This window comes from Mytilus trossulus, chromosome 5 (genome assembly GCF_036588685.1).
Source record: "Mytilus trossulus isolate FHL-02 chromosome 5, PNRI_Mtr1.1.1.hap1, whole genome shotgun sequence".
NCBI lineage: Eukaryota > Metazoa > Mollusca > Bivalvia > Mytilida > Mytilidae > Mytilus > Mytilus trossulus.
This window is the reverse complement of record NC_086377.1, coordinates 61,383,676-61,410,464: the sequence shown is the minus strand read 5'-3', so window position 1 is coordinate 61,410,464 and position 26,789 is coordinate 61,383,676. Positions and strand designations below refer to the sequence as shown.

At 32.8% G+C, this 26,789-nt stretch overlaps 1 protein-coding gene across 3 annotated transcripts in view; it reads right to left on the bottom strand.

The window, feature by feature from the left end:
- Window positions 1–26,416, bottom strand: part of LOC134719014 (uncharacterized) — a 42,795-nt gene extending 16,379 nt beyond the window's left edge. The window contains exons 1-4 of one of the 3 annotated variants that reach the window (XM_063581922.1): window positions 26,227–26,416; window positions 14,840–14,995; window positions 10,744–12,485; window positions 2,800–3,024 (exon numbers count right to left, since the gene is read on the bottom strand). In XM_063581922.1, the coding sequence (XP_063437992.1) occupies window positions 2,800–3,024; window positions 10,744–12,485; window positions 14,840–14,987 (2,115 nt within the window). In that variant the 5' untranslated portion in view covers window positions 14,988–14,995; window positions 26,227–26,416. Of the gene's footprint in view, window positions 1–2,799; window positions 3,025–10,743; window positions 12,486–14,839; window positions 14,996–20,948; window positions 20,987–21,018; window positions 21,252–26,226 lie in introns of those variants that run through there. The other 2 variants (XM_063581923.1, XM_063581921.1) reach the window with 2 other exon arrangements.
- Between the last annotated feature and the right edge of the window lie 373 nt (window positions 26,417–26,789).

Sequence of the window (26,789 nt, the reverse complement as noted above, 5' to 3'; positions counted from 1 at the left end):
GTATATATAAACTCATCATAAATACCAGGACTACATTTTTGTATATTCGCAAGACGCGCATTTTGTCTTCATGAGACTCATAAGTCACACTCGAATCCAAAAAAGTAAAAAAGGCCAAATAAAGTACGAAGTTGAAGAGCTTTAAGTACCAAAATTCCTAAAAGTCATGCCAAATACAGCAAAGGTAATCTATGCCTGAGGTAGAAAAGTCTTAGTCTTTCAAAAATTCTAAATTTTGTAAACAGTTGATTTATAAATATAACCATATCAATGATAATTCATGTCAGCACAATAAGTGTGACTACTGGGCTGGTGAGACCCTAGGGGAAATAAATCTCCACAATATTTCCAATCAATGCTGATTAACCACTGAATTTGAATCAAAATCATCATTATAAACGTTATTACCACGACGTCAAACAACCAAAAGGTGTTTCCAAAGTTAAACAAGTGTGGACACAGACTTGTGTTGACTGAATAGCGAATTTTATTATACCTCAGTATGTTTTTTCTATATAAAAAGTAATAAAATAGTTGTGCTATTTCATTCCACAGAACCATTTGCCAGTCAATAGTTTCAAAGACTATTGCCCCGGTGAATAGTTTCATAATCATCTTTCCCGTACTTTTTCATGCTTATTTTTCATTGGACGATAATGATGTCATTCACTACTTCGCTTCGTTACACATGCTTTACAATGTCAAACTCCCTCGAATATTGTAAAAAGTGGAATCTGTTTGTGTTGATTGTAATTTCACTTACAAGAAGCAATTAAAGAAAAAAAATCTTCACGGGAATTTTCTTAAAGATCTAAAATAAAGTACCTTATTCAAAATATGGGTTTTCTCTCCGTATATTAAAAGTGAATTTGCGTTCGGTGTACTTTAGCTAGAATTTGTAATAAGCACGGAAAGTTTAACAAAAGTATTTCTAGTCTTGATTGAAATTAATGAAATATTTATAAATACAAAACGAATTATAAAAAAAGTATAGTTCATCATGTGCAAATAAAGTTATGTGACATTTTTCTTTTCTTTCAGATGATATTTATACACTTTTAAAAAATTAGTTATTTGGTATATATATATAGTTCGACCTGTTAGTCAAATGCGTTTTGTTTAAATATACTTTTTCACTCTTTTGGTCTTTTGGAAAATGTTGTTTGTGCTGTTTTTAGACCCTTCTACAACGAAATTTGTTTGACATGCACACGTATAAAAATTGCGGTTTTTATCCAACGCAGTCATAGGTTTGAACGTAGTTTTCAATTTAGACTCGTTTATATTTTTTGTTTGGGCATGTATCATATTTTCCCTCCGGTTTATATGATCCGTTCATCCTATATATTGACTCTTAAAATTCAAGAGTTAATCTAAAAATGAGGTTACTTTCTCTGAAAATGAGGGTACTTTTGATTTGGCCTTCCAAATACCGTTTCGATCCCTAACATCACTGAAGAGACATTTATTGTCGAAATCCGGATATGGTGTACTAAAGAAATATTGACACCGAATGTTTGTGGCACAACATCCTGTCCACAAGTTAACAATTTTTTTTTTCTTTCTGTGACGTATTAAATTTATATGAGAATCCATTTTGTTACATCTTGTGATCAATTTTATTTGGCAATCGCCAATGGCAGTCAGCAGGGTTAAAGAACATCAGTTGTTCGACCTGTTAGTCACATGCGTTTTGTTTAAATATACTTTTTCACTCTTTTGGTCTTTTGGAAAATGTTGTTTGTGCTGTTTTTAGACCCTTCTACAACGAAATTTGTTTGACATGCACACGTATAAAAATTGCGGTTTTTATCCAACGCAGTCATAGGTTTGAACGTAGTTTTCAATTTAGACTCGTTTATATATATATATATATATATAAAACACTTAATGGCTGTGTTGTTCAGTATAATAAAACACCTAATGACTGGTTGTGCGGGTAACAGCAAGTTTGTTGTCCCTTCACATACAAACTATTGCTCTCGGCTTTGCCTCGAGCAATAGTTGGTACCTCAGGAACAACAAACTTGCTATTACCCTCACATCCAGTCAATAGGTGTATACTAATTGTGACTTATAAGATAAATCATATATATTAACCATCAATGCCTGCTGATTAATTAATTGATTTTGATCGAAGTCATCGTCATATACGTTATTGCTACGACATAATATAAAGACAAAAGGATGGTTTTTTTTAGTTAAACAAGTGTGGACACAGACTTGTGTTGTCTGAAAGGAAAATTTTTATATTGACTTACTAGTTAATTATAACTAATGATTAACCGTTGATTTTTGATAAAAAAAAAATCCTCGTCATATACGTTATAACCACGACGTAATACAACCAAAAGGTGTTTTTAAAGTCAGACAAGTGTGGACACAAACTTATGTTGTATGACTAGCGAATTTTTATAATGACCATATATTTACCATCAATGCCTGCTGTTTGACTACTACTGTATTCGGATCAAAATCATCGTCATATACATTATTGCTACCACATTATATAGACAAAAAGTGTTTAAAATTAAAAAAGTGTGGACACAGATAAGTGTTGTTTGTTTGAGTGCATGGCGAATTATTATAATGACTTGTTAGTTAAATCATATATTTACCATCAATGCCTGCTGATTAACCACTGTATTCGGATCAAAATCATCATCATATACATTATTGCCACCACATTATATAGACAAAAAGTGTTTAAAATTAATAAGTGTGGACACAGATAAGTGTTGTTTATTTGAAAACATGGCCAATTTTTATAATAACTTGTTAGTTAAATCATATATTTACCATCAATGCCTGCTGATTAACCACTGTATTCGGATCAAAATCATCATCATATACATTATTGCCCCGACATTGTATAGAAGAAAAGTGGCAATGGCTACGATCCTTGTTCTTTAGTCCCCAGACCACGTGGATTTGGACGAGACTGTCGTCTGTGCTAACTAACATAGTATACTCTTGTGCGTACTGGGCTTTGGAATAATGGTGGTCGTCTTGGAAAAGTTGTAACTGAAAGACAAATCATCCATATATTGAATGAACACAATATCACAAAATATATAAAATTATCACGGGGCATATAGGTGTAACCGGAGAGCACGTATCTACTCTACAAATTCATATTGTCACCACCGGGATTCGAACCCCGGTCGTCTGCGTGACCCACTGATCCAAAGAATCGATTCCCTAGCTCAGTTGATTAAGACTGGCTATATATGTTCTACCTGTACTAAGGGGAAGCAACCCCGCTACATAGGGAATACACGTATAAAGAAAAAAAAGATTGATTAGTATGGATACATATAATTTGAATATACACTCACAATACAATAAGACTGTAATATAGCCCTTTGTTTGTAGTAAATAATCAAGTTAAATGAAAACTAAATAGATCAAGTTTTCCATGAGCATAACTGTCTTTACAGCTTAAGGTGGTACCTTACACTGCAGAGAGATAACTCTGTAAAGGCAGCTAACCGTTTTAATTACAGTGTGTTTTGAAAGGAATATTAAGCTTCTAAATGATCAAATTTGGTGTTTGTCAAACTGCTACTAGTATATAACCAGCGTAATTTTTCTGAGAAAATGGTTGGTTCAAACTTTTTAAAATGTTTATATTTTGTTTAAGGGTCAAAGTAAATACTTTGACAAAATTTTATGAAAATTAAACGAGCCAAATCAATTTTAGTGAAAGTGTTGGGTACCACCTTAATAAATAAATGAGTAATATGTATTATATAAAAAAAACAAAGATGGAGTACGATTGCCAATGAGACCACTCTCCACAAGAGACCAAATTACACTGAAATTAACAACTATAGGTAGCCTCTCCATCAATGAGCAAATTTTCTGTTTAGTGGCCTGTTAATTCCCATTTTTCCCAAATACATTTCCGGAAATCATACACTGCAACTGTTTGCTCTGTATATTTCATATCCATCGGCACATACGTATGTTGATGTGTAATCGAATCTTTTTCATTATTTATTTATACAGAAAGTCAGGTTTTCCCCTTTGCTTTTATCGTTCTAAATAATTCACCATCTAGAATACAGAGACTGTGATCCATTGTGTCGAAACAATTGAAATAAATTCTCAGTACATGGCTACCGATAGTATGTGTGTATGCGTGCAAAAAGATAAAACTTTCAAGTTTAATCTAATGATGTGATGAAAATGCTTTAAAATTTTCAATGTCGTATCAAAATTGTCAGCAGATTGAATTACATTTTGGGATTAAATTGATATCTGTTAATTGTTTGAATATATTTTAAATATGTTGTTGTTCAAATTCGGCTTATAACACAATCTGACCTTTGATCTTGTGAGTGAAGCAAATAGAGAGGAAATTGGCCGTATTTCTTAAAATAAAATTATTCTTGGTATCTCTTTTGAGTGAATTTACTTTGATGAATTGTGTAGGATGATTTTTCTTTCTCTTGAAATCATATCAATGTATGTAACGGAATTATCATATAAAAGCTTACAGCTATAATCAGATATGTTTATCATATAAATTTAATCATTACAAAAAATCATGAAATCTACACTTCATCAATCTGTTGAAATCATGAAATCCTACACCTTATCAAGCTACTGAAATCAGATATACATAATGACATACTAAATCAATATATAAGTAATCTAAAATTAAATCTAGATACTTTTAATATTATGCAAAATAGACTAAGAACTAGGGCAGATTACGGATCGTTCAAATTTCCTAACAAGATAAAAGAGGACCATAACCCTTTGAATGTAATAACAATAAGGCATAAGAGTACATATAATATTATCTCTTTTTATATATGTTTAATATCTTACAATTTGTGCATGGTGTATATCTTTGTAATGTTCATATGTCTTCAACCCCTCGGGATATTAATGTGGATTTCCTATCATAAATTGTAATAGCTATGTGTTTCCATGTGAATTCAGGAGGACCATCGCCATCCCCTCAAAGCTACACGTTATGGTTAATACATAAACTTTCTACCGGTCCTTTAACTAACTGCCTTGGTACGCCCCCATATCAAAAGTAAAAATGGACCCGGAACTGTGCTTTTGATTGGGAAACAGATATTTCTATCAATTTTCTAAGCCAAATCTAACTGACCTCACTGAATGTGTTGTTAAACATATAACTGGTTTAAACAGAGGGTCGAATGATACCAGAGGGACATACAAAACCCAAAAAATCGAAAATAAACTGACAAGGCCATGGCTAAAAAATAAAAGGACAAACAGACAAACAATAGTATACAAAACACAACATAGAAAAATAGAAACAAAGATTATTCGTACAGTGAAACCGAATCCTGTATAAACCAAAAATGTTCGAAAGCACCGTCGTATCAAATTGCATGCGTTGTGAACCTGATTAAACCGAACATCGGCCAAAACCGAGCAAAATCTTAAGTCCTGGAGAAGATCGGTTTAAACAGGTTTCACTGTATATATTATATACTCCCACTATGTTAATTAATGTTTGAATGTCCTCACGTTTACTGCTTTGTCTCTGTTGGATAGTCTGATTGATATATCTTCATTCGGCAATCCTCGGTAGAATCCGTTACTCTCCATGAGGGTACGGAATCGTCCGAGTTGAGACGAATTGATAAATCTTGAGCGTAGGCAACCAGTCAGCTAAAGAACAAACAGTCTTTCGTTTAAAAAACATCTTTTTATTCTTTTCAATTATAGTGGATCTTATTTGCTGCTGTCATCTATTTATCGCGAGGAAATTTAAATACCATGTTTACGCCAATATTTCAAACAGTTACTGACAAAACACTTCCTTCATTCAGTACTAGTAAATTACTAATTACAAGACAATATTCATTTGGTACTAGACGGGTACTGACAGTGATGCTCTGTGAAGTTATTATAAATGCGAACGTATATTATAACAATATTTTCCTTGTAAACTATTATATATATCTAATGTACTTTTGACAGGAACTTGAATATGATCCAATCAACGACGAAGTTTCAGACTTATCTTTAATGTTATTCTAAATGGTGTGAGTAATGTCTATATAATATAATTTTTTAAGCTGTCCTTGTGAATCAAATAATTGCTTTCATTCATTTTAGATGAAGAAATTCAGATACAATGTTTATGCAATTGTTTAAAACAGTTACTGACAAAACACTTCCATCATTCAGTAATTAAGAAGATACCTTTTTAAGTGAAATGCGAACGTATATCATAACAGTATTGTCCTTGTTATATATCTAATGTACTTTTGACAAGAACTTGAATATGGTCCAATCAACCTATCTTTAATGAGGGTTTTGAAAATGGTTTGAGCTATATAAAAAGAAGATATGGTATGATTGCTAATGAAGCAACTCTTCATAGGAGACAAAATAACACAGAAATTGACAACTATAGGTCACCGTGCGGCCTTCAAAAAACTGAGCAAAGCCCTATGTGTCTCAAGGATGTCTATTTTAAGCTGTCTGTATGGAACTAATTTGCTGTCCATCATTAATCACGAAGAAATTAGATAACATGTCTAAACCATTGTTTCGATCAGTTGCTAACAAAACACTTCCTTCATACAGTAATTAATTAGATATTCATTAAGGTACTAGACCGGTACTGACAGTGATGCTCTGTGAAGTTATAAATGCGAATATATAAAACGTATATTATAACAATATTGTCCTTGTAAAACATTATATATCTAATGTACTTTTGACAATAACTTGAATATGATCCAATCAACGATGACGTTTCAGACTTATCTTTAATGTTATTCTAAATGGTGTGAGTAATGTCTATATTATATCAATTTTTGAAGCTGTCCTTGTGAATTAAATTGCTGTCATTCATTTTAGATGAAGAAATTCAGATAAAATGTTTACGCCATTGTTTTAAACAGTTACTGACAAAACACTTCCATCATTCAGTAATTAAGAAGATACCGGGGTATTCATTTATGTAATAGACGGGTACTAACGATGATGCTCTTTTAAGTGAAATGCGACCGTATATAACAATATTGTTCTAGTTATATATCTTATGTACTTTTGACAGGAACTTGAATATGGTCCAATCAACGATGAAGTTTCAGGTCCATCTTTAATGAGGGTCAAAATCGTTTGAGCAATATAGAAAGAAGATGTGTTATGATTGCCAATAAGACAACTCCCCACAACAGACCATCTATGTGTAAAGAGGGTCAATAAGACAAATCTTCACAAGAGACCAAATAACAATTAAAGAAATAAGAATTTTTCAGTCGCCGTATGCTCTTCAATATTGAGCAAAGCCCTATGTCTAAATGATGTCAATTTTAATAACATTAACGGTAGCATTTTCTCTGCACCAGACGCGCATTTCGACAAAACATGTCTCTTCAGTGTTGCTCGTGGCCAAAATATTTGAAATCCAAAGTTTATATAAAATATTAAGCTGTCTGTATGGAACTAATTTGTTGTCAAGCATTGGTCACGAAAAAATTAAGATATTAAACATGTTTAAGCCATTGTTTCGATCAGTTGCTAAAAAAACACTTCCTTCATACAGTAATTAATTAGATATTCATTTAGATACTTGACGGGTACCGAGTTCGATGCTCTGTGGAGTGAAATGCGAACGTATATCATAAAATATTGTCCTTGTTATATATCTAATGTACTTTTGACAAGAACTTGTATATGGTTCGTCAACGATGAGTTTAAGACCTATCTCTAATGTAATACTAATGGTTTGAGTGAAGTCTATTTTATATCAATTTTAAGCTGTCTGTGTGAATCAAATTGCTGTCATCCATTTTTAAGAAATCCAAATAACATGTTAACGCCATTGTTTCAAACAGTAACTGGCTTCATTCATTAATTAAGCAGATATGCATTTAGGCACTAGAAGGGTTCTGACGATGATGCTCTGTGAAGTGAAATATTGTCCTTGTTATATATATCTATAGTGTTGTATCTGGTCCAATTAACGTTGAGTTTCAGACCTATATTTAATGAGAGTCAAAATTGTTTGAACTATATAAAAAATAAGATGTAGTATGATTGCCAATGAGAAAACTCTTTACAAGAGACCAAATAAAACAGAAATTGACAAATATAGTTCACCGTACGGCCTTCAATATTGAGCAAAGCCCTATGTCTAAATGATATCTAATTACAGCTGTCTGTATGAAACTAATTTTCTGTCAACAATTGGTCACGATGAAATTAAGATAAGTTTAAGCCATTGTTTCGAACAGTTGCTGACAAAGCATCATCTTCATTCAGTAATTAGATACTAAGATATATAAGTATGAATTATAAGCAGTTTAACGTCGTAAACATAAATATGACAGACATCAAACAATGACAACCACTAAGCTATATGCTTCTGACTGAGAAAGGCATCTAATTTGCTGTAAACCATTGGTCACGAAGACAAATTTAGATACACGTTAATATATATTGTTTCGAACAGTTGCCAACACAGCACTTTCTTCGTCCAGTAATTAGATAGATAGATATATTGTATATAAGTAGGTATTAAGGTAAACCAGTACTGACGGTGATGCTTTCCCAAGGGAATATATCCAATTACCAGATTATCGACTGTACTCTCAACAATAACTTGGCCTCAAATGGTTCAATCACCAGTGAAAAGTTCATATCTGTCTTTAATACCAAATGAACATTATGCCAGTTGATATAATTATTTCAATTATAATCTATCCCTTAATTACACTGTATATTCTTGTATATTTTCTTCTATATTATTATTTATTCAACCAACATTTTACTAGGTTTAATTATAGCTTTATCCATCCGTAATTACACTAGTGGGTATATCGTTGTATATTCTGTTACGTTTACATAAGATACATGTATGGTTCGACTCAAATCGTGTAAAATATACATGATGGTGTGGATGGGGTATATCAATTTTAAAAACCTAAACCATTTTTTTTTTTGTATTCTAACGTCCTGATTATAAATGTTATAGTCCTGATTATAAACGTAATATCTGCCACTGGATAAAAAAAAAGTCCTCAATAAAAATGAAATATTTGCCACTGCATATCATACAGTCAACAATGTCACCAAAGATATAAAATGTTTGCGACTGAACATTAAATAATCAACAACGTCCTGACTATGGATGAAATATTTGCCACTAGACATTAAACAATCAACAACTTCCTTAATATGCATGCAATATTTGCCACTGTGCATCTTGAAAACAATCCACAATGTCCTGGATATGTTTGAAATATTTGCCACTGGATATCAACCAATCAACAAAATCTTTAATATTAGTATGTTTAAAATATTTGCCACTGGACATGCAAATTAAATATAAAAAATAAAAAATATTTATACATAAGCAAGTGTAAATTAGTCCTTGTTTTCCTTCAGTGTTACAAATTAAATGTCAAATGAGTTGATTAGAGAAGATTAACAACAAAGGACATTTTAAGTTCCATAGACGATTTTTTTACTCATCTGATAAGATAGAATTTGGGAATTTTAATTACCTTCAACGTAGTTATCTTTGTAAAAATCATATCCGCCCTCATGCCAACACCCAATAATGTATCTATAATTATTCATACCCAAATCAAAACTAAAAATACTTTCCCTGACAAAACCACAAGTTCTCTTTGAACGTACACCCTCTGACCTTCAGATTTCTAGACAATACCGAATTCGTAATCAAAAAGGGGAAATAATCTGATTAGTGTACCTTTTGATTTCTAGATAGTACGGAAATTCTTGATAAAAACGGAAATGAGGTTATTGTTAATTCAAAATCGGAAGTGTGTCCTATATATTTGAATGTCAGACCTAAGGTAAAAAAAAACAGGTCTCTTTTAATCTTTATTAATGAAATACCCAACATGAAACGTCAAGAAAAGTTTAGACATTGATCGATTGTGCATAGATGAAAAATGCAGTACACGTAAGTCAGTGCACGCCAAGTGGCTAATTGCTTTCATGGTGCAATCTCTCGATCATAAAACAAAATAACATTTGTTCTCAATTTCATTTAACAAAAGTAGGGGGTACGAATTTTGTCCCACATCGTCGTTTTTTACGCTCGTACTTGTTTGTAAGATTTAAAACCCTAAATTACACAACAGATTTATTTAATTATTTTCCTAATAAATTACAATAGGTTTGTGTGAACTCATTTGATACGCTATAATTAATATAAAACGACCTTGACGAATACACATCAACATTGAGTTTATTCAATGGGGTGTTTAAAAGATCTTTAACGATATAACGTACTTAGTTTAATTCTATGTTAAAAGTTGGTTATCGGCCATATCTCATGGTTTGCTTTGACCGGTCTTTAAAATTCCATACTAGATTTGATAACAGGCGCTTGAGTAAAGGACCCTCTTGTCTTATATTTGTTTGTGTGTTTTTTAACTTAAAGTTTCAAGCATCTAAATTGTAATATTTATAAAAATATTTTCACTTATTTTATTTGGTCTTTCTCTTATCAATACGGATCAATACGGTATCCTTCAGTTTATAAATGTTGCCTCTCTTCCGATCCTGCTTTGTGAAAAATAGCACAATTTACCACTTAAGGAAACTTTTAGTCCAAATAATTGTGACGTCTTTGAAGGCTATTTTCATGTTTTTGCTTTGGCGATGTATAAGGCGTCAAAGAAGAAAAAAATACTCTTTCAAGACGTCATAATTATTTAGACTAGGAAACTTCAACAAATTTGAATATTTTGTATTACTTACGTTCTCGTTGTCTGGTTCCAGTGTAGAAGCAAAGTAACCAAACACACACACTGTTGCTATGAAAACCGGCAAGAGAGCAAATCTCGTCCATTTTGATGTTATGAAACGCCAATAATGATCTCTGAAAAAAACCACTAGCTTTTTTTCCTTTTGTTTCGCTTTTGGAATGCATGGAGAGTTAAGTTTTTGTATTGTAGTCATATGTTTGTTAATATCATTGTCGTATTCGGAAACGCTCCGTGTAGAGTATCCGTTTTCAATCTTACTTTTATCAGAAAGTTCCTTGGCTTTAATAGGACTCAATCGAGCCGATGGGCGAACAAAATCTCCTTTAATTGGGCTTGAAGGATCTTTAGAGTCATTTGACTGTACTGTATACACGTTCTCAGGTACGACTTTGGACATCGAGTTCGTTCTTTGGTCATTTTCTATTTTGCCATTGTCTCCCTTTTTACTGCATCGGCAGCAGGGCCATGTCCAGTCCTCATATTTTATATGATAAACCATAACAACCGTTGGAAAGAAAATAATCACCGATAGATAATTATAGATAACCAAAATGGCGGCAAAAACACCAAACGACTTGGTGGCAAGTAAAGGGGATAAAGCACTAGCGGTGAAAGCGACGGCCGTTGTGATGGACGTTATTAACATGCTTTTACATGATTTGGAATATGCTTCTGTCAGACGATGTGCTAGTGAGGGATACGGTGAAAATGCTGTTAACCGCCAAGAGTCATAGAAAACAAACAAGTCGTCTGCTCCAATACCCAAGATTATAAATATCGCCAAAACATGGAAGAATCCTAGATACTCAAATCCTATTATACATCTGTATATCAAATTGGTCCCGGCAAAGCTCGTTAAAATACTCATAACAGCCAAACCGGAAACGAACAAGGACCGCGTGTGGAATGTCATGAAACAGAATATGAAGAGCATACTTCCAATAGCGAACATCATGTCTTTCATTGCTTGTTGAATAACGTCATAGAATAATAGGTTTGACGAAATATAATAAAAATCAAACTGTGAAATATCATCAAGAAGAGTTTCAAGCCTCGGTTTCATTGTTTTCCCAAGCCATTCCCTGGCTGTATCTCTCATTAAAAGGCATTTTGTACTTCCGGATAAGGAACAGCCAATTGCAATTTGTGTTCTGGTGACCGAGACCGAGGATGTTGTCGGAGTAATGCTGAAGCTCTTTGGCAAGAAATACTCAAAATCTGCTTTCGTCAAATTATTGGTATATGCTTCATAAATAACACCAGCAATGTTGCTGAATGTCGGATCATTAAAAATCGGGCTAACATATGCAAAAGTTCCATCAAAATATCTTATCAGAGAAGTCGGATCTTTGCAGATCAAGGATGAATTTTTAGTATGACAAAATGAAGTACTATATCCATCCGATGCTATCAAATGTTCTTCAATATATTTGATAGTCTGTAATTTTGCTTTTGTTAAAATGTTTCCGCCATCCGCATCAAAAAATAGTTCGATATTTGAAAACGAATATGAGAGTCCTCTTTCGTACGTAGGGTACCCTGTATCTGTGAGTGATCTGCTTATACTGTTGTCATATATGTGTTTGTCCCTATATGCATAATCTCTCACTCTGTACGGTATGTCATAAAGTTCCATAGGTAAAACTTCAAAGTTTGTCGGAAACAAATCATAGTTGGCACCGAACAGAATCCCAGTTATAACGACCGGAAACAACTGTAGAATAAGTGTCACAACTGCAAAATAAAGTAACAGTCGTCATAAGTTATTGCTTGGCTGTGGATCCTTTATTTCTTTACTTTTTATTTTCTTTATTTCTTTACTTTGTATTTTTCTCTTTTAATTTATTGTTTAAGAACTAGGGAATAAACTAGAAAGACTATCAAATTAATACATGTGACAAAAGAATTCCCAAATTTGTTGTTGTTGTTGTTGGTGGTGGTTGTGGTGTTATTGTTGGTGGTGTTGATTGTGTTGGTGTTTTTTGTGTTGTTGTTGTTGATGGTGGTGGTGGTGTTGTTGGTGGTGGTGTTGTTTGTGTTGGTGGTTTTAGTGTTGTTGTTGTTGGTGGTGGTGGTGGTGGTGTTGTTGGTGGTGTTGTTTGAGTTGGTGGTTTTTGTGTTGTTGTTGTTGTTGATGGTGGTGGTGGTGTTGTTTGTGTTGGTGGTTTTTGTGTTGTTGTTGTTGTTGATGGTGGTGGTGGTTTTTGTGTTGGTGGTGGTGTTGTTTGTGACGGTGGTGGTGGTGGTTTTTGTGTTGTTGTTGTTGATGGTGGTGGTGGTGTTTGTATTTGTGTTGGTGGTGTTGTTGTTGATGGTGATGTTGTTGTTGGTGATGTTGTTGGTAGTGGTGTTGTTTGGGGGTGATGTTGATGGTGTTGTTTGTGTTGTTGGTAGTGGTGTTGTTTGGGGGTGATGTTGATGGTGTTGTTTGTGTTGTTGGTATGGTGGTGTTGTTTGTGTTGTTGTTGATGGTGGTATTATGCGTTGATGGTGTTGTTTGTGATAGTGTTTTTAATGATGGTGATGATGTTGGTGTTGTTGATGGTGTTGTTTGTTGTGTTGTTGTGTCAACGAATCTTTTCTATTTATAGTTTAGCAACTCTTTATTCCCTATTCTTTATTTTCTGACACATCATTATCTCTTCTCTTATATCCCCTTGGGAGTTCCAGACCCTCATTTGCCAGTTGCTAAAAAAAGCATTTACAAAAACGTGATTGAGATATATTTACCAAGCGGAAGTTATTAACCAAAAACTTTGTTAATGACGTACAAAATGTTCAGTTTTTTACACTGTCCATGATAACTCCGTATACGAGGGTCTGAATAGTTTTTTGACGGATAATGAGCAATATTTAAAGGGGGAAATAAAGAAGAAAAGATAAAGGAATGAATTGAAGAAAAATATACAAGCCAAATAAAATAATGAATAGAGAATAAAGGATTGCTTAATTATAAAGAACAGCGAATGGCGTGGAAAATAATAAAGAAAAGAGAACCTCCCTCGTTTCATACCACTCTTTTTACCGCGTGAACATTTTCATTAGTGTTCTATGTTGTAATTAATTCTTTCCTTATATTGACTGTTAAAATGCTGAGAATTACGTCAAAAGAAGAACCAAAAACAGGTAATAATTGATCTCAACCACGCGTATGAATTTAACCTTTACGATGCATCATCCGGAGTTTATACCGATATTGATTTTCTCCAATTTTAACAGCTTCTTGATGGATTCTTTGAAATTTGAGACATTAATTTCCATTATTTCTTGTTTTAATCAAGAAAATCATCTATAAACAATATAGCAGTGCGACTGGCTGTTATATCGAGGGTTGAAGGATTAAAAACATGTAAACTACCTTACAGGAAAAAGTTACAAGAGCGCAATTATTCGTAATGCATTTTCCATAGGGTACCACTAGTGTTCCGTATTTTTTTTCTCGAAGACTACACAAACTAGGAAAAAACTGGTGGCAGTTCCTGTTTCTAGAAATGCCAATGTTGCATTAAAACTAAAAAAATATATAGGGTCATGCGGCTCAAATTGACTTAAAATGCAGTTGAAAAAAATCGTCTACTTTTTTCGCTTAATGAAAAAGGCATATTTTTAATGGCTCCGACGTGCAGAAATTGAAGATATTTTCTATGCTTCGTAAAATGTGAATATGATGTTCGGCAATTTTTAAACCTAATTGGATAAGCTTTCGATTAAATGTAATTCCAATCCTGTATCAACCAATCAGAAGCCGTATAGGATTCTAATCTGAGTACCATCTTGGGGTAAAAATGTAAACAAATAATTGCGCTCTTGTAACCAAAAAGAGATCCTAGGGTTGTGATACCGGCGTAACAAAGGGATATAAGGGGCTTTAATGGCCGAATGGTTTGATAATGGTCTATTCGAAATAACATCAAAACTGAGGTGCAAACTGAAAACCCCGCGTAGCGACTTTATTTCAAAGTGTGCATCACACTTTTGTTATTATTTCGAATGGACAGACAAAATATTAGTTAATTATGTGCATGTGCACCACATTTTTGGTGTTATTTCTTCATAGACATTCACTCATTCCTTTAATTAATACCTACAAAACATAAGATAAGGACGTGTTGCCACCCATCTACAGTAGAAAAATGGCTTCCGGTTTCTTCGTTCTTGTTGTAATTTTTCCGCATCCTGTGTTGTTGCCTCATCACTGTTTGACCAAGCCGGTTTAGATGTTTCGTCACTGGCCATGTCTGTTTCTGCAACAACAAAATCATGGATTGGCGTCAAGTGGCAAATATTTCAAACATGATCAGAGAGAGATAACATTGACAACTTATACAACAGTAAGGTTCTGGGATACCAAGAGATAGTCATATTTCTTTGCCCCAATGAACCCTGGGAAGCATGAATGTGCTTATTTGTTAATTGATTCAAGTTCAATTGCAATTGTTATAGTCACGTTTGGTTCATTAACATTTCCAAATTTATCAAAGACTCCAATAGAAACAAGAGGTTTTGTGAAAACAGTTTATCAGATGATACCCTCGCCCTTTACAAAATAGGAGACCAACAATGTCATACTGTTGAGATTTTTAGAAAGTTTAACTGTGTAAAGGGATTTAGAAGAAGAGGTTGATACAAAATGTAGATGACGAAGTATGTGTACTATAACGTGCAGACATAAGGAGGTATGTGTCCATGCCGTTCCAAATTAAACCCAAAAATCTTTCAGATAAAGTAAAATTGAGAATAGAAATGTAGAATGTGTCAAAGAGACAACAACCCGACCAAAGAGCAGAAAAACAACCGAAGGCTGAAAAGGAATGAAATAGGAGCTGCAAATGTACATCATGTGTTCAATTAATTGACAGTTGCGGATACAAAAAAAAATCGAACAGAACGAACGGACGGACGGACGCACGGATAGACTCTTCTGTCACTATATAGCAACCGCCCAGTTAAAAATGCGGACGGATGAGGTGGAAGTCATTAACAGTTTTACAAATTACACATTAATTTATTAAGTATGTCATCCCAGGCAATTGCAACTACATTTTTCGACAATATAATCATATCTAATGAAATCGATTGGCTCTTTTGGCCTCGGATGTAAATTTGTTTGATGTTATCTTAATTGCACTTGTCTATGCATACAATCTTGCAATATCATTAAAGTTAAGACTTGATGCCCCAATATCATTTGTGAACAATAAGCCAGCACTTATAAACTTCTAAAAGTACTTTTATTGAAAGATCGTTTGAGCCAGAATACTTTTAATAATTGAATTACAAATAAAAGGGGACAGCACTTATAAACTTATGCTATTGTAAGATCGTATAGATAAGTGAAAATAAGTTGTTATTTTAAAGAAATCAATCAAAAAAGTTAAACACTGAAATAAAAAGACGAGCCATGTCCTCACGCCAGTGGCATTAAATAATCAAAGGAAAACCTGGGAATTAGTATTTTAGAATTCACCAATAAATATTGTAATTCATTTATTTTTTTTATGATGTTATATATGCCGTCTCTGTACCCTGTACTAGTTGATATAGTAATAAAGATATATATAGACAATTGATCCTGTAATGGTATATTCTTGATTTCCTTTATTTATTTTTAATTACATGCATGTACTCGAGTGTGGAGTACAAGTTCTTCTGTTTTATAAACGTATACATTGATTTTTTCATTATGACAAAAGCTCGTTAAATATTAATATCCATATATCGAATTTGAAATTGCACATTACCTTTAGAGAATGACGTAAATGCAACGTGTTTGCATCAATTTTATATAGTGCAACATCCTGCACGAATTTACAAGTTTGTAATAAATTTAGAATTACGAATTGATGAGATAGAGTAATTGTCATTTGTTCAAATTGGCGAGGAAAATTGGGATTTACGATCTAAGATCACGAATAGAACAAAACTAACACATACATTTTGTTTTGTTAGAAACAGATAATTTAAATTCTAAATGAACTGGGAGTAAGAAACTGGTACGAACTAACAATAAACAGAGAATAATGAGATGCATAATTCATTATGATTAAGTCACTGTCGTGTTTGTTACGTGGGAAATTGAGGGACTGGATGGATGGGTTTTCGTTTCTGTATATATGTATGCCTCATTGATGAACATTATGTTTTCTGGGCTGTGCGTTCGTTCGTTTGTCCGTCTGTCCCGCTTCGGGTTTAAAAAAAAGGTCAAGCTAGTTTTTGAAGAAGTCCAATCAACTTTAAACTTAGTACGCATGTTCCCTATGATATTATCTTTCAAATTGTATTTCCAAATTAGAGTGTTGACCCCCATTTCACGGTCCAATAAACATAGAAAATGATAGTGCGATTCGGGCATCCGTGTACTAGCATTGACACATTCTTGTTTTTATACTATGTGCTATGTTTCTCTGATACGTATAGTTTTACATATATACACTATTAAAAATATAAATATTTCAACAGCTGATTATTCTCTTATCTTTTATTTTTGTCCTATACAATTCTTTATTTTTGTCCACTTTTTCTAAAACATTTTTTTTGTCCAATTTCTCTCTTTTATTTATTTTGTCCTCTTTTATCTATTCTTTATTTTTGTTCTTATTTTTTTTTTATTCTTATTATATTTTCCTATTTTTTCGGCATAATTTTTCCAGTATTCTCAATTTATGTTTGCCAATTATTCTCTATCCTTTATATTTGAGCACCACATTATTCTCTATCGGTCATACATTTTCTATTAGTACTCGGTGTACAAAGGGTTTGCTTGAAAGATCAAATTCAGTGTTTTGATTGGTTATTGTTTTTAGTCTTAATATACATTTATAATCGTACTATAAAGTTTTAGCACCTCAAGACCTGGACAAATTCTTTTTTATTGGTGAACCCGATTTTTTTGGTTTTTGTTAAGAAAAAATGCTCTCTATATACATTGTTATGAATCAGTGTCGTCAACGATTACTTAGAAAACAGTGTCACCAATGATAACCGAGAAGACAGTGTCATCAATGATTACTGAGAAAACTATGCCATCAATGATTACTTAGAAAACAGTGTCACCAATTATTACTGAGAAGACTATGCCATCAATGATTACTTAAAAACAGTGTCATTAATGATTACTTAGAAGACTATGGCATCAATGATAACCGAGAAGACTGTGTCATCTATGATTACTGAGGAGACTATATCATCAATGATTACTTAGAAGACTATGTCATCAATGATTACTGAGAAGACAGTGTCATCAATGATTACCGAGAAGACTATATCATCAATGATTACTTAGGAGACTATGTCATCAATGATAACCGAGAAGATAGTGTCACCAATGATAACCGAGAAGACAGTGTCATCAATGATTACTAAGAAGACTATGTCATCAATGATTACTGAGAAGACTATATCATCAATGATTACTTAGAAGACAGTGTCATCAATGATTACCGAGAAGACTATATCATCAATGATTACTTAGAAGACTATGTCATCAATGATAACCGAGAAGACAGTGTCATCAATGATTACTGAGAAGACTATGTCATCAATGATAACTAAGAAGACTATGTCATCAATGATTTCTGAGAAGACTATGTCATCAATGACTACTTAGAAAACAGTGTCATCAATGATAACTTAGAAGACAGTGTCATCAATGATTACTGAGAAGACTATGTCATCTATGATTACTGAGAAACAGTGTCATCAATGATTACTTAGATGACTATATCACCAATGATAATTAGAAAAAAAATGTCACCAACGATAACCGAGAAGACAGTGTCACCAATGATAACCGAGAAGACAGTGTCATCAATGATTACTTAGAAGACTATGTCATCAATGATTACTGAAAAGACTATGTCATCAATGATTACTTAGAAGACTATGTCATCAATGATAACCGAGAAGACAGTGTCACCAATGATAACCGAGAAGACAGTGTCATCAATGATTACTGAGAAGACTATGTCATCAATGATAACTAAGAAGACTATGTCATCAATGATTTCTGAGAAGACTATGTCATCAATGACTACTTAGAAAACAGTGTCATCAATGATAACTTAGAAGACAGTGTCATCAATGATTACTGAGAAGACTATGTCATCTATGATTACTGAGAAACAGTGTCATCAATGATTACTTAGATGACTATATCACCAATGATAATTTAAAAAAAATGTCACCAACGATAACCGAGAAGACAGTGTCACCAATGATAACCGAGAAGACAGTGTCATCAATGATTACTTAGAAGACTATGTCATCAATGATTACTGAAAAGACTATGTCATCAATGATTACTGAGAAAACTATGTCGTCAATGATTACAAAGAAGACAGTGTCATCAATGATAACCGAGTAGACAGTTTCATCAATGTTTACTGAGAAGACTATGTCATCAATGATTACTGAAAAGACTATGTCATCAATGATTACTGAAAAGACTATGTCACTAATGATTTCTTAGAAAACAGTGTCATCAATGATTACTGAGAAGACTATGTCATCAATTATTACTTAGAAAACAGTGTCACCAATGATTTCTTAGAAAACAGTGTCATCAATGATTACTGAGAAGACTGTGTCATCAATTATTACTTAGAACACAGTGTCACCAATGATAACCGAGAAGACAGTGTCATCAATGATTACTTAGAAAACAGTGTCATCAATGATTACTTAGAAGACAGTGTCACCAATTATTACTGAGAAGACTATGTCATCAATGATAACCGACTAGACTATGTCATCAATGATTACTGAGAAGACAGTATCACCAATGATTACTTAGAAGACTATAACATCAATTATTACAGAGCATACTATGCCATCAATGAATACTGAGAAGACTATGTCATCAATGATTATCAAGAATACAGTCCTATTAATCATTTCTGGGAAGACTGTCATTAATGAAATACTAAGAAGTGAATACCGAGAACTTTAGTAGACAGTGTTATCAATTATTTTGGAGGTATATTTATCAATTTCTTTTAAGCAGACGTGTTTAGGCGACATGGTTATATGGGAAAATGCGTAGATGTTTTTTAATAATTTCGGAGGAAACTGTTATACATGATTTTATTGAGAGACAATGTTATCCATAATATAAGAGGAGACAAGGCTATCGGATAATTAGGAGGAAACCCTTTCATTGTTTTTTGAAGTTGTATAGGTTACCAATTTGAGAAGGGTTATCACCTATCAAAAAGGAAAGATAGTAAATTTTGTATCTCCATTCAAGGTCTTTATTATGGATCGAATTCATTTCATACTCATTCATTTCAGAGGGTGGGAGACCTTTTTTTTTGTTCTCTGAATTTTTGAGTTAATTTGGTATTATGTAAGTTGAATTAATAAGAATACAACATTGGTTTTTACAATCAATGATGTATTAATAGATGGTATTTTTCAAACAATATAACAAGAATCCTAAAGGAAGACCCAAAAAACCTGCACAACTTCTATTATCCCGTCTTTCCGTCTATAGATAAAGGAAGATGTGGTATGAGTGTCAATGAGTCAAATCTCCATCCAAGTCACAATTTATAAAAGTAAACCATTATAGGTCAAGGTACGATCTTCAACACAGAGCCTATAGGCTCACACCGAAAAGCAAGCTATAAAGGACCCCAAAAATTACTAGTGTAAAACTATTCAAACTGGAAAACCAACGGTCTAATCTATATAAAAAACGAGAAACGAGAAACACTTATGAACCACATAAACAGACGACCATGCACCACTAAACATCAGATTCCTGACTTAGGACAAGTGCAAACAATTGCAGCATATCACTACTCTCATAGTCTGTCATTTATTTCTTCACCAATATATCAATACATATTACATATAACATCCTTTTAACCACAAAAAAAAGCTTTTCACAACCACAAAAATTACATTGAGTGTTTCAATTTTTATCTATAATAAAATTGAGAATGGAAATGGGGAATGTGTCAAAGAGACAACAACCCGACCATAGATACTCAAGTCCTTTATTTTGAAATTGTGACCCCTGCCCACAGGCGCATTTCTCAGAAAAAAAACACCTATATACCTGTTATATTAAGTGCATGTGCCCCCTAAAACGTAGCTAGAATAATTGTCATTATAGTGTGGTCAGCTGTCAGATTTTACATTTTCTCTATCATGTTTTACATAATCAATACTATAAACATAATTAAAAAGGCCTACCTTCTTTTAACCTTGTATTCATTATTAAACCACAAATATTTTTGAACGGATTATAGACATAAATACTCACATAACTAGAATATATCCGCTATGGTATTGTAATATATGTCCCTGTACACACAAACACGCATTATTTGTAAAACAACACTTATAAACAAATCCTTAAATGACTTAGCAATTTTTTTTCTTTCATTGAAAAAAAACCTACTTTCACATTTTTAGTTCCTTTTAAATGTATAATAAAAATACATTCGCTAATAAATTTTGTTTTATATAACCCTGTAATGGGTATATCGCTATCTCTGTTCTGGTTGGTTGAATTTATTCGTTCTTTTACGTAATTTAAAGTCTTTAAAATGTGAGGGTCTAGATTGGGGTTTCTTTGTTTCTGTGTTCTTTAATTGATTTAGCTGTTTTGCCACTTTCCTTTCTTTATTTTTTTTATATTTTAGCAACCCATTATTCTCTATTCCCGATATTAGAGCCCCGAATTATATTCTCGAATTGTATTCTCTATTCTTTATAATTAACCCCCCCCCCCCTTTTAGCACCCAAAAATATTATTTAATTCTTTGAATTTTACCATTTTAACACACACACCCCCAAAAAAAATACCATCAATCCCTCCCCCCCCCCCCAATTATTCTATATTCTTTATGTCTTAGCATCCTACTATCATCTTTTTATCTAAGCAACCAATTATTATCTTCTTTCATTCCTCAATTTTTCTCTATTCTTTATGTTTCGGTCCATTTTTCCGTAGACCCCCCCCCCCCCTTTTTTTTTGTACATTTCTATAGACCCCGTTTAGACCCTTTAGAATTAGTTCAAACGTACCCCGGCTGTATGACAAAGGGTTTTGTTATAGTCTAGAGATAGCTGTATTGTTTGTAATCAGAGCATTTAATGTGTAAAAAACAATTACGTGTGCCTGTGTAATTTTTATTTATTTACATGTAATGAACAATTGTTGTTATTGTCGTAAACATGCAGTAATAGAAATTGTACAGAAAAGATTTTTCACGAAGATTCGGTGTCGATATAACAATGTTCTAGAATTATTACTTATTAATGAGCGAGCTTATATTTGATATCTATTATAGCGGAAATTCATGTCAGAGAAGGAAACATAATATTATATCACCGGAAGACCATGTGATGTGCGGTAGAACTGAAGTCAATGAGACGGTTAGAGGACAGAAGGTCACAGGACTGAAAGTCACAGAACAAAAGGTCATGGGACAAAAAGTCACAAAAGTCACAAATTGTTTGTGTTAATTAATATATGAGAAAGATTTTTTGAATTAATTTCTTTTTGTTACATGTATTCATTTTACAGTTAGAAAAATTGTCCATCTAAATATTTATCATTTTTTTTATCCTAGAAAGGGTATATCTGGCACCATGAAACCATTTAATACCAACACCCCCCCCCCCCCCCTTAACATTTTTTTTAGGATAGATGATGTTTCCAAAGTTGTTTTATAAATAAAAATAATTTTTTTAAAAGTTCAAGAAAATAGCTAGATTTGTTTCTAGTAAAACAAGAAGTGTTTTCTTATCCTAAGAAAATAATCTCGAAACTGTATTGCGACTTTTTGTCTGACTTTTTTTGCTTATAGAATTTTGTCTTTTGACTTTTTGTTCTTCATTCCAATGATACAACTGCGAACGTATAATTGTTCCATCAAAGGGAGCAACCCTTTAACTTCAAGTAGGGGGTTATTTTTAGTTAATCGACGCTATCAATCTTTTTTTCTTCTTCAGAACTAAAAATAAAAGTAAATTTTCGCCAATTACTATTTTTGAAATTTATCATTTCAGCCAAATATTATTTTTACAATGGTATCAAATGCTCCAATAAACAGAATTCATTTGCGCTATTTATACCTGGACTCATAATGATCATACAAAATGATCATAGATAAATTTAGATAGTCATACCTTAAAAAGTATAGTGCATGTTATGAATATGACTACTGTAAACCAACTTATTTTCGCGAGCGATTTATTTTTCGCGTCTTTCGCGAGTAGAAAAATAACGCGAATGTAATTCGTCGCGAATATGTGATCATATGTGAATCTTGGATCTTTCCTTATTAAACTTAATCAAATAAATCAGAAAATCGCGAAATTAAATAGCCGCGAAGTGGTCAAGAAAGGGTAAAACGCGAAATAAAGTATCCGCGAAAATAAGTTGGTTTACAGTATTGCTGCTTAAAATATAAAATGAAAGGTGAGTTAACCATTAAAAAAAAAGTATATTAAGATCTTATGATCGAAGATTTTTCATATGGAGGTGAATTCCCTAAAAAAGTTAAAGAAAAAATATCATGTAGTTAAATTGTAAAAATACAGATGAGGTTTAATGATTATTATATATGCAATGTGATTTTGGATAGTGAAGCTTACGTATTCTTTTTTTTTTTTTTTTTGGGGGGGGGGGGCTAGATACAAAAGATTGATTAATTGTTGGTTGCTTAGAGTCCAGTGGCAAATATTTTGTGCCTATTCAAAACGGGTTTGCAGAATATATATTTGTAAAAGGAACATGCAAGTGTCTTAAGAAGTTAAGTACCTCTTCATACATATATTAAGTATGAAAGAAGTTGTCTTTGTTTTGTTTTTTAATTAAATTGGTGTAATCATAATACTTTATTTTGGCACAAATGATATGAAGACAAGAAAAAAATCATTATAGAAGAAATGCAAAAATAATGGACCCCAATCAAGTCCCTCAAAGAAAATAAAGTTATTTCGCGATAAATTTCATCATATTTCAGAATTAATTTGTATTTCATAATATCGAAATTTTAATATTATTAATAATACTCATATTTAATTTAATGTAGGAAGATTATGACACCAAACAGTACCAAACAAACCAAACTCAATTTTCGGCTCTCCCTTGACACCATTTGCGAGTATGGTCTTGAGGAAACGATGATAGTCCGTCGGACGGGGACGATAAATGGCTGACCCGTGTTAAGAGAGAGCCATATCTCTTGCACGTTAAAGACACCCTTGTAGATTTCGAAAAAGAGTAGGCTAATGCCGCTACAAGGCAGCACTCGCACCCGCAAAGTGGAAAGGGATTAATATAAGTTGTAAAACTTGTTTCCCAATCCACTATAAATAAATATGTTTAAACTAAACCAAACAGTAACTATGAATAAAAATTTGTAAATTTATAAAGCGTATCAAGAAAGGTGTATGTGCTCCTGGCTAAGATCGTATCTTACGACATCCGGGTTCTCACGACACTATCGAGGGCCCTCATGGGGTTTTTGATTATGTGATTACTTGGCCGTTTTTTTAATGATTATTTGATTGTTAAGCCAAATATTTCATGATTATTTGATTACCTAGGACTGTATTTTTAGTTTATGATTATTTGATTACTAAAGATAAGCAAATATTTAATGATTATGTGATTATATTGGCAAAAAAATGGTGATTACTAGGACCCCCCATGAGGTGCCTCACTATCCTTATACAAAAACAAATATAAATGGTATACAAATATTTATGTACTCTTAATATGATATACGCAGTGCAAGTGACCTTTCTGTACCTATATCAATATGCATGTACAGTGAAACCTGTTAAAACCGAACCTCTTCGGGACTTAATTTTTTTTTTTAGTTTTGGCCGATGTTTGGTTTCATCAGGTTCATAACGCATACGATTTGATATGACGGTGCATAATAACATGTTTGGTTTATACAGATTTTCGTTTCATGCAGGATTCGGTTTAGCAAGGTTTCACTGTATGACCATTAACGGACTACACAATTTTGTATATTGTGATTTTATATGTCTTTTCATCAAAATAAGAGAATATGAAGAGACATAGTTTTGAAATTTTGCTCTGGATATTGTCTTTTGACAATAATTAAGCTTTTGTTCTTGACGCTTCGTAAAATTGCATTGTGGTTTGAGAAATGAATTATTAAAATGTTTAAAAACAAGTGTGGGCACATTGAAACGTCCCTCCTGATTTACTGGTCAATGATTTTATGTTAAAAAGTCTAGAAAAAATAAGGTTTTACTACAAGTTTAAAATAAATTAAGGCAACCGTAGTATACCGCTGTTCGAAATTCATAAATCGATTGAGAAAAAAAACCAAATACGGGTTACAAACTGAAACTGTTGGAAACACATCAAATATAAAAGGAGAACTACATTTTTTGTACGACACAACAGAAACACAACATTAAAATGTAACACACACAGAAACGAACTATAATATAACAATGGCCGTTTTACTGACTTGGTACAGGATATTTTATTAAATAAAATGGTGGATTGAACATATGGTTTTTGTGGCATGCCTAACCTCCCGGTTCAATGACAATGTAAAATATAACATTACAATGAAATTACATGATGGGACTACAAAACAAATAAATGGCAGAACATATAGGAACATTACAATGAAATTACATGATGGGACTACAAAACAAATAAATGACAGAACATATAGGATCTATAGAGAAACACACGAATAATAGTCTTAACATTGCAAGGAACCCATATGCCAAATGTTGTAACCATAAAATTACTCATTAAAGTGAGAGAATCACATGACAAGGTTTTTGTTGAAGCAGTCGCTGAACCATAAAAATGAGGTCAAGGACAATGGATATATGATAGACGGAAACTTCGTGACATAATTAAGGTATCTGCATAGAAAGGTAAAAAGCACCCAGATCTTCTATCTTCTGAAAATAGAATTTTTATACAATAGTACACAAAACGACACATAAAAAATAAAGACTGAGCAACACTAACCCCCACCTAAAACGGGGGGTAATTTCAGGAGACTCATGTGCACCGTAAGGCACCCGTCATGTTGTTCATGTTAGTGCATTCCTGTTGGTGATTCTGTAATTCTGTAGGACACATTCGGGGAATTTGTATGATTCTGAAATGAGATTTCATACGACCATGGACCATTGTGCTGGGTTCTGGGAGGGAAAAAACGTTATATTGCAAATGGAAAAATATGAATGATGTCTCAAAATATGAAAAAGAAGATGTGGCATGATTGCCAACTGATGAGACAACTATCCACAAATGACCAAAATGACACAAACATTAACAATTATAGGTCACCGTACGGCCTTCAACAATGAGCAAAGCCCATACCGCATATAGTCAGCTATAAAAGGCCCCGATAGGACAATGTAAAACAATTCAAGCAAGAAAACTAACGGCATTATTTATGTAAAAAAATCGGTTTCGAAAATATCAAAAATATATATCTCACATTACCTTAAACTGTTTTTATAACTTATCCTCATATACACAATCCTAGTTTATATGCAATGCCATCCGATTTCAATATCATAACAATATCTAATACTGGTAGAAATGAACATTCTCTATAAGCTATTAAAAATTTATGTATGTATAACTTCATAACATTGCTTATATTGAGTAACATTAATGAAACATATTATTGGAAATCAAATCCAAACTCAACCAATCAGATCACGATGTTTTGAACTGTATTTGTTTTTACAGGTAATCTTTATGGAATTGCAATTTACTTACGTTTATGGTTTTGTTTCCTGGTTAATTCAAATAACTAATTCTTTTTAAGTTTAATTTTAGGGGTAAAAAAATCACACAAGATATTTTTTCAATCAATGTCCGTTTGAAAGTATGACGAGATATTCGTGTACAAGAATCGATTAATGTGGTACCACATTGTTATAGATTCTATATGTAGCGCTATTGTAATGGAATAGAACTAAAATGAACGAAATATTCTGAAATCTTATTTCCATTGGCAAAAATATTCTGGAATATTATTTCCATGCTCTGGAAGAGTT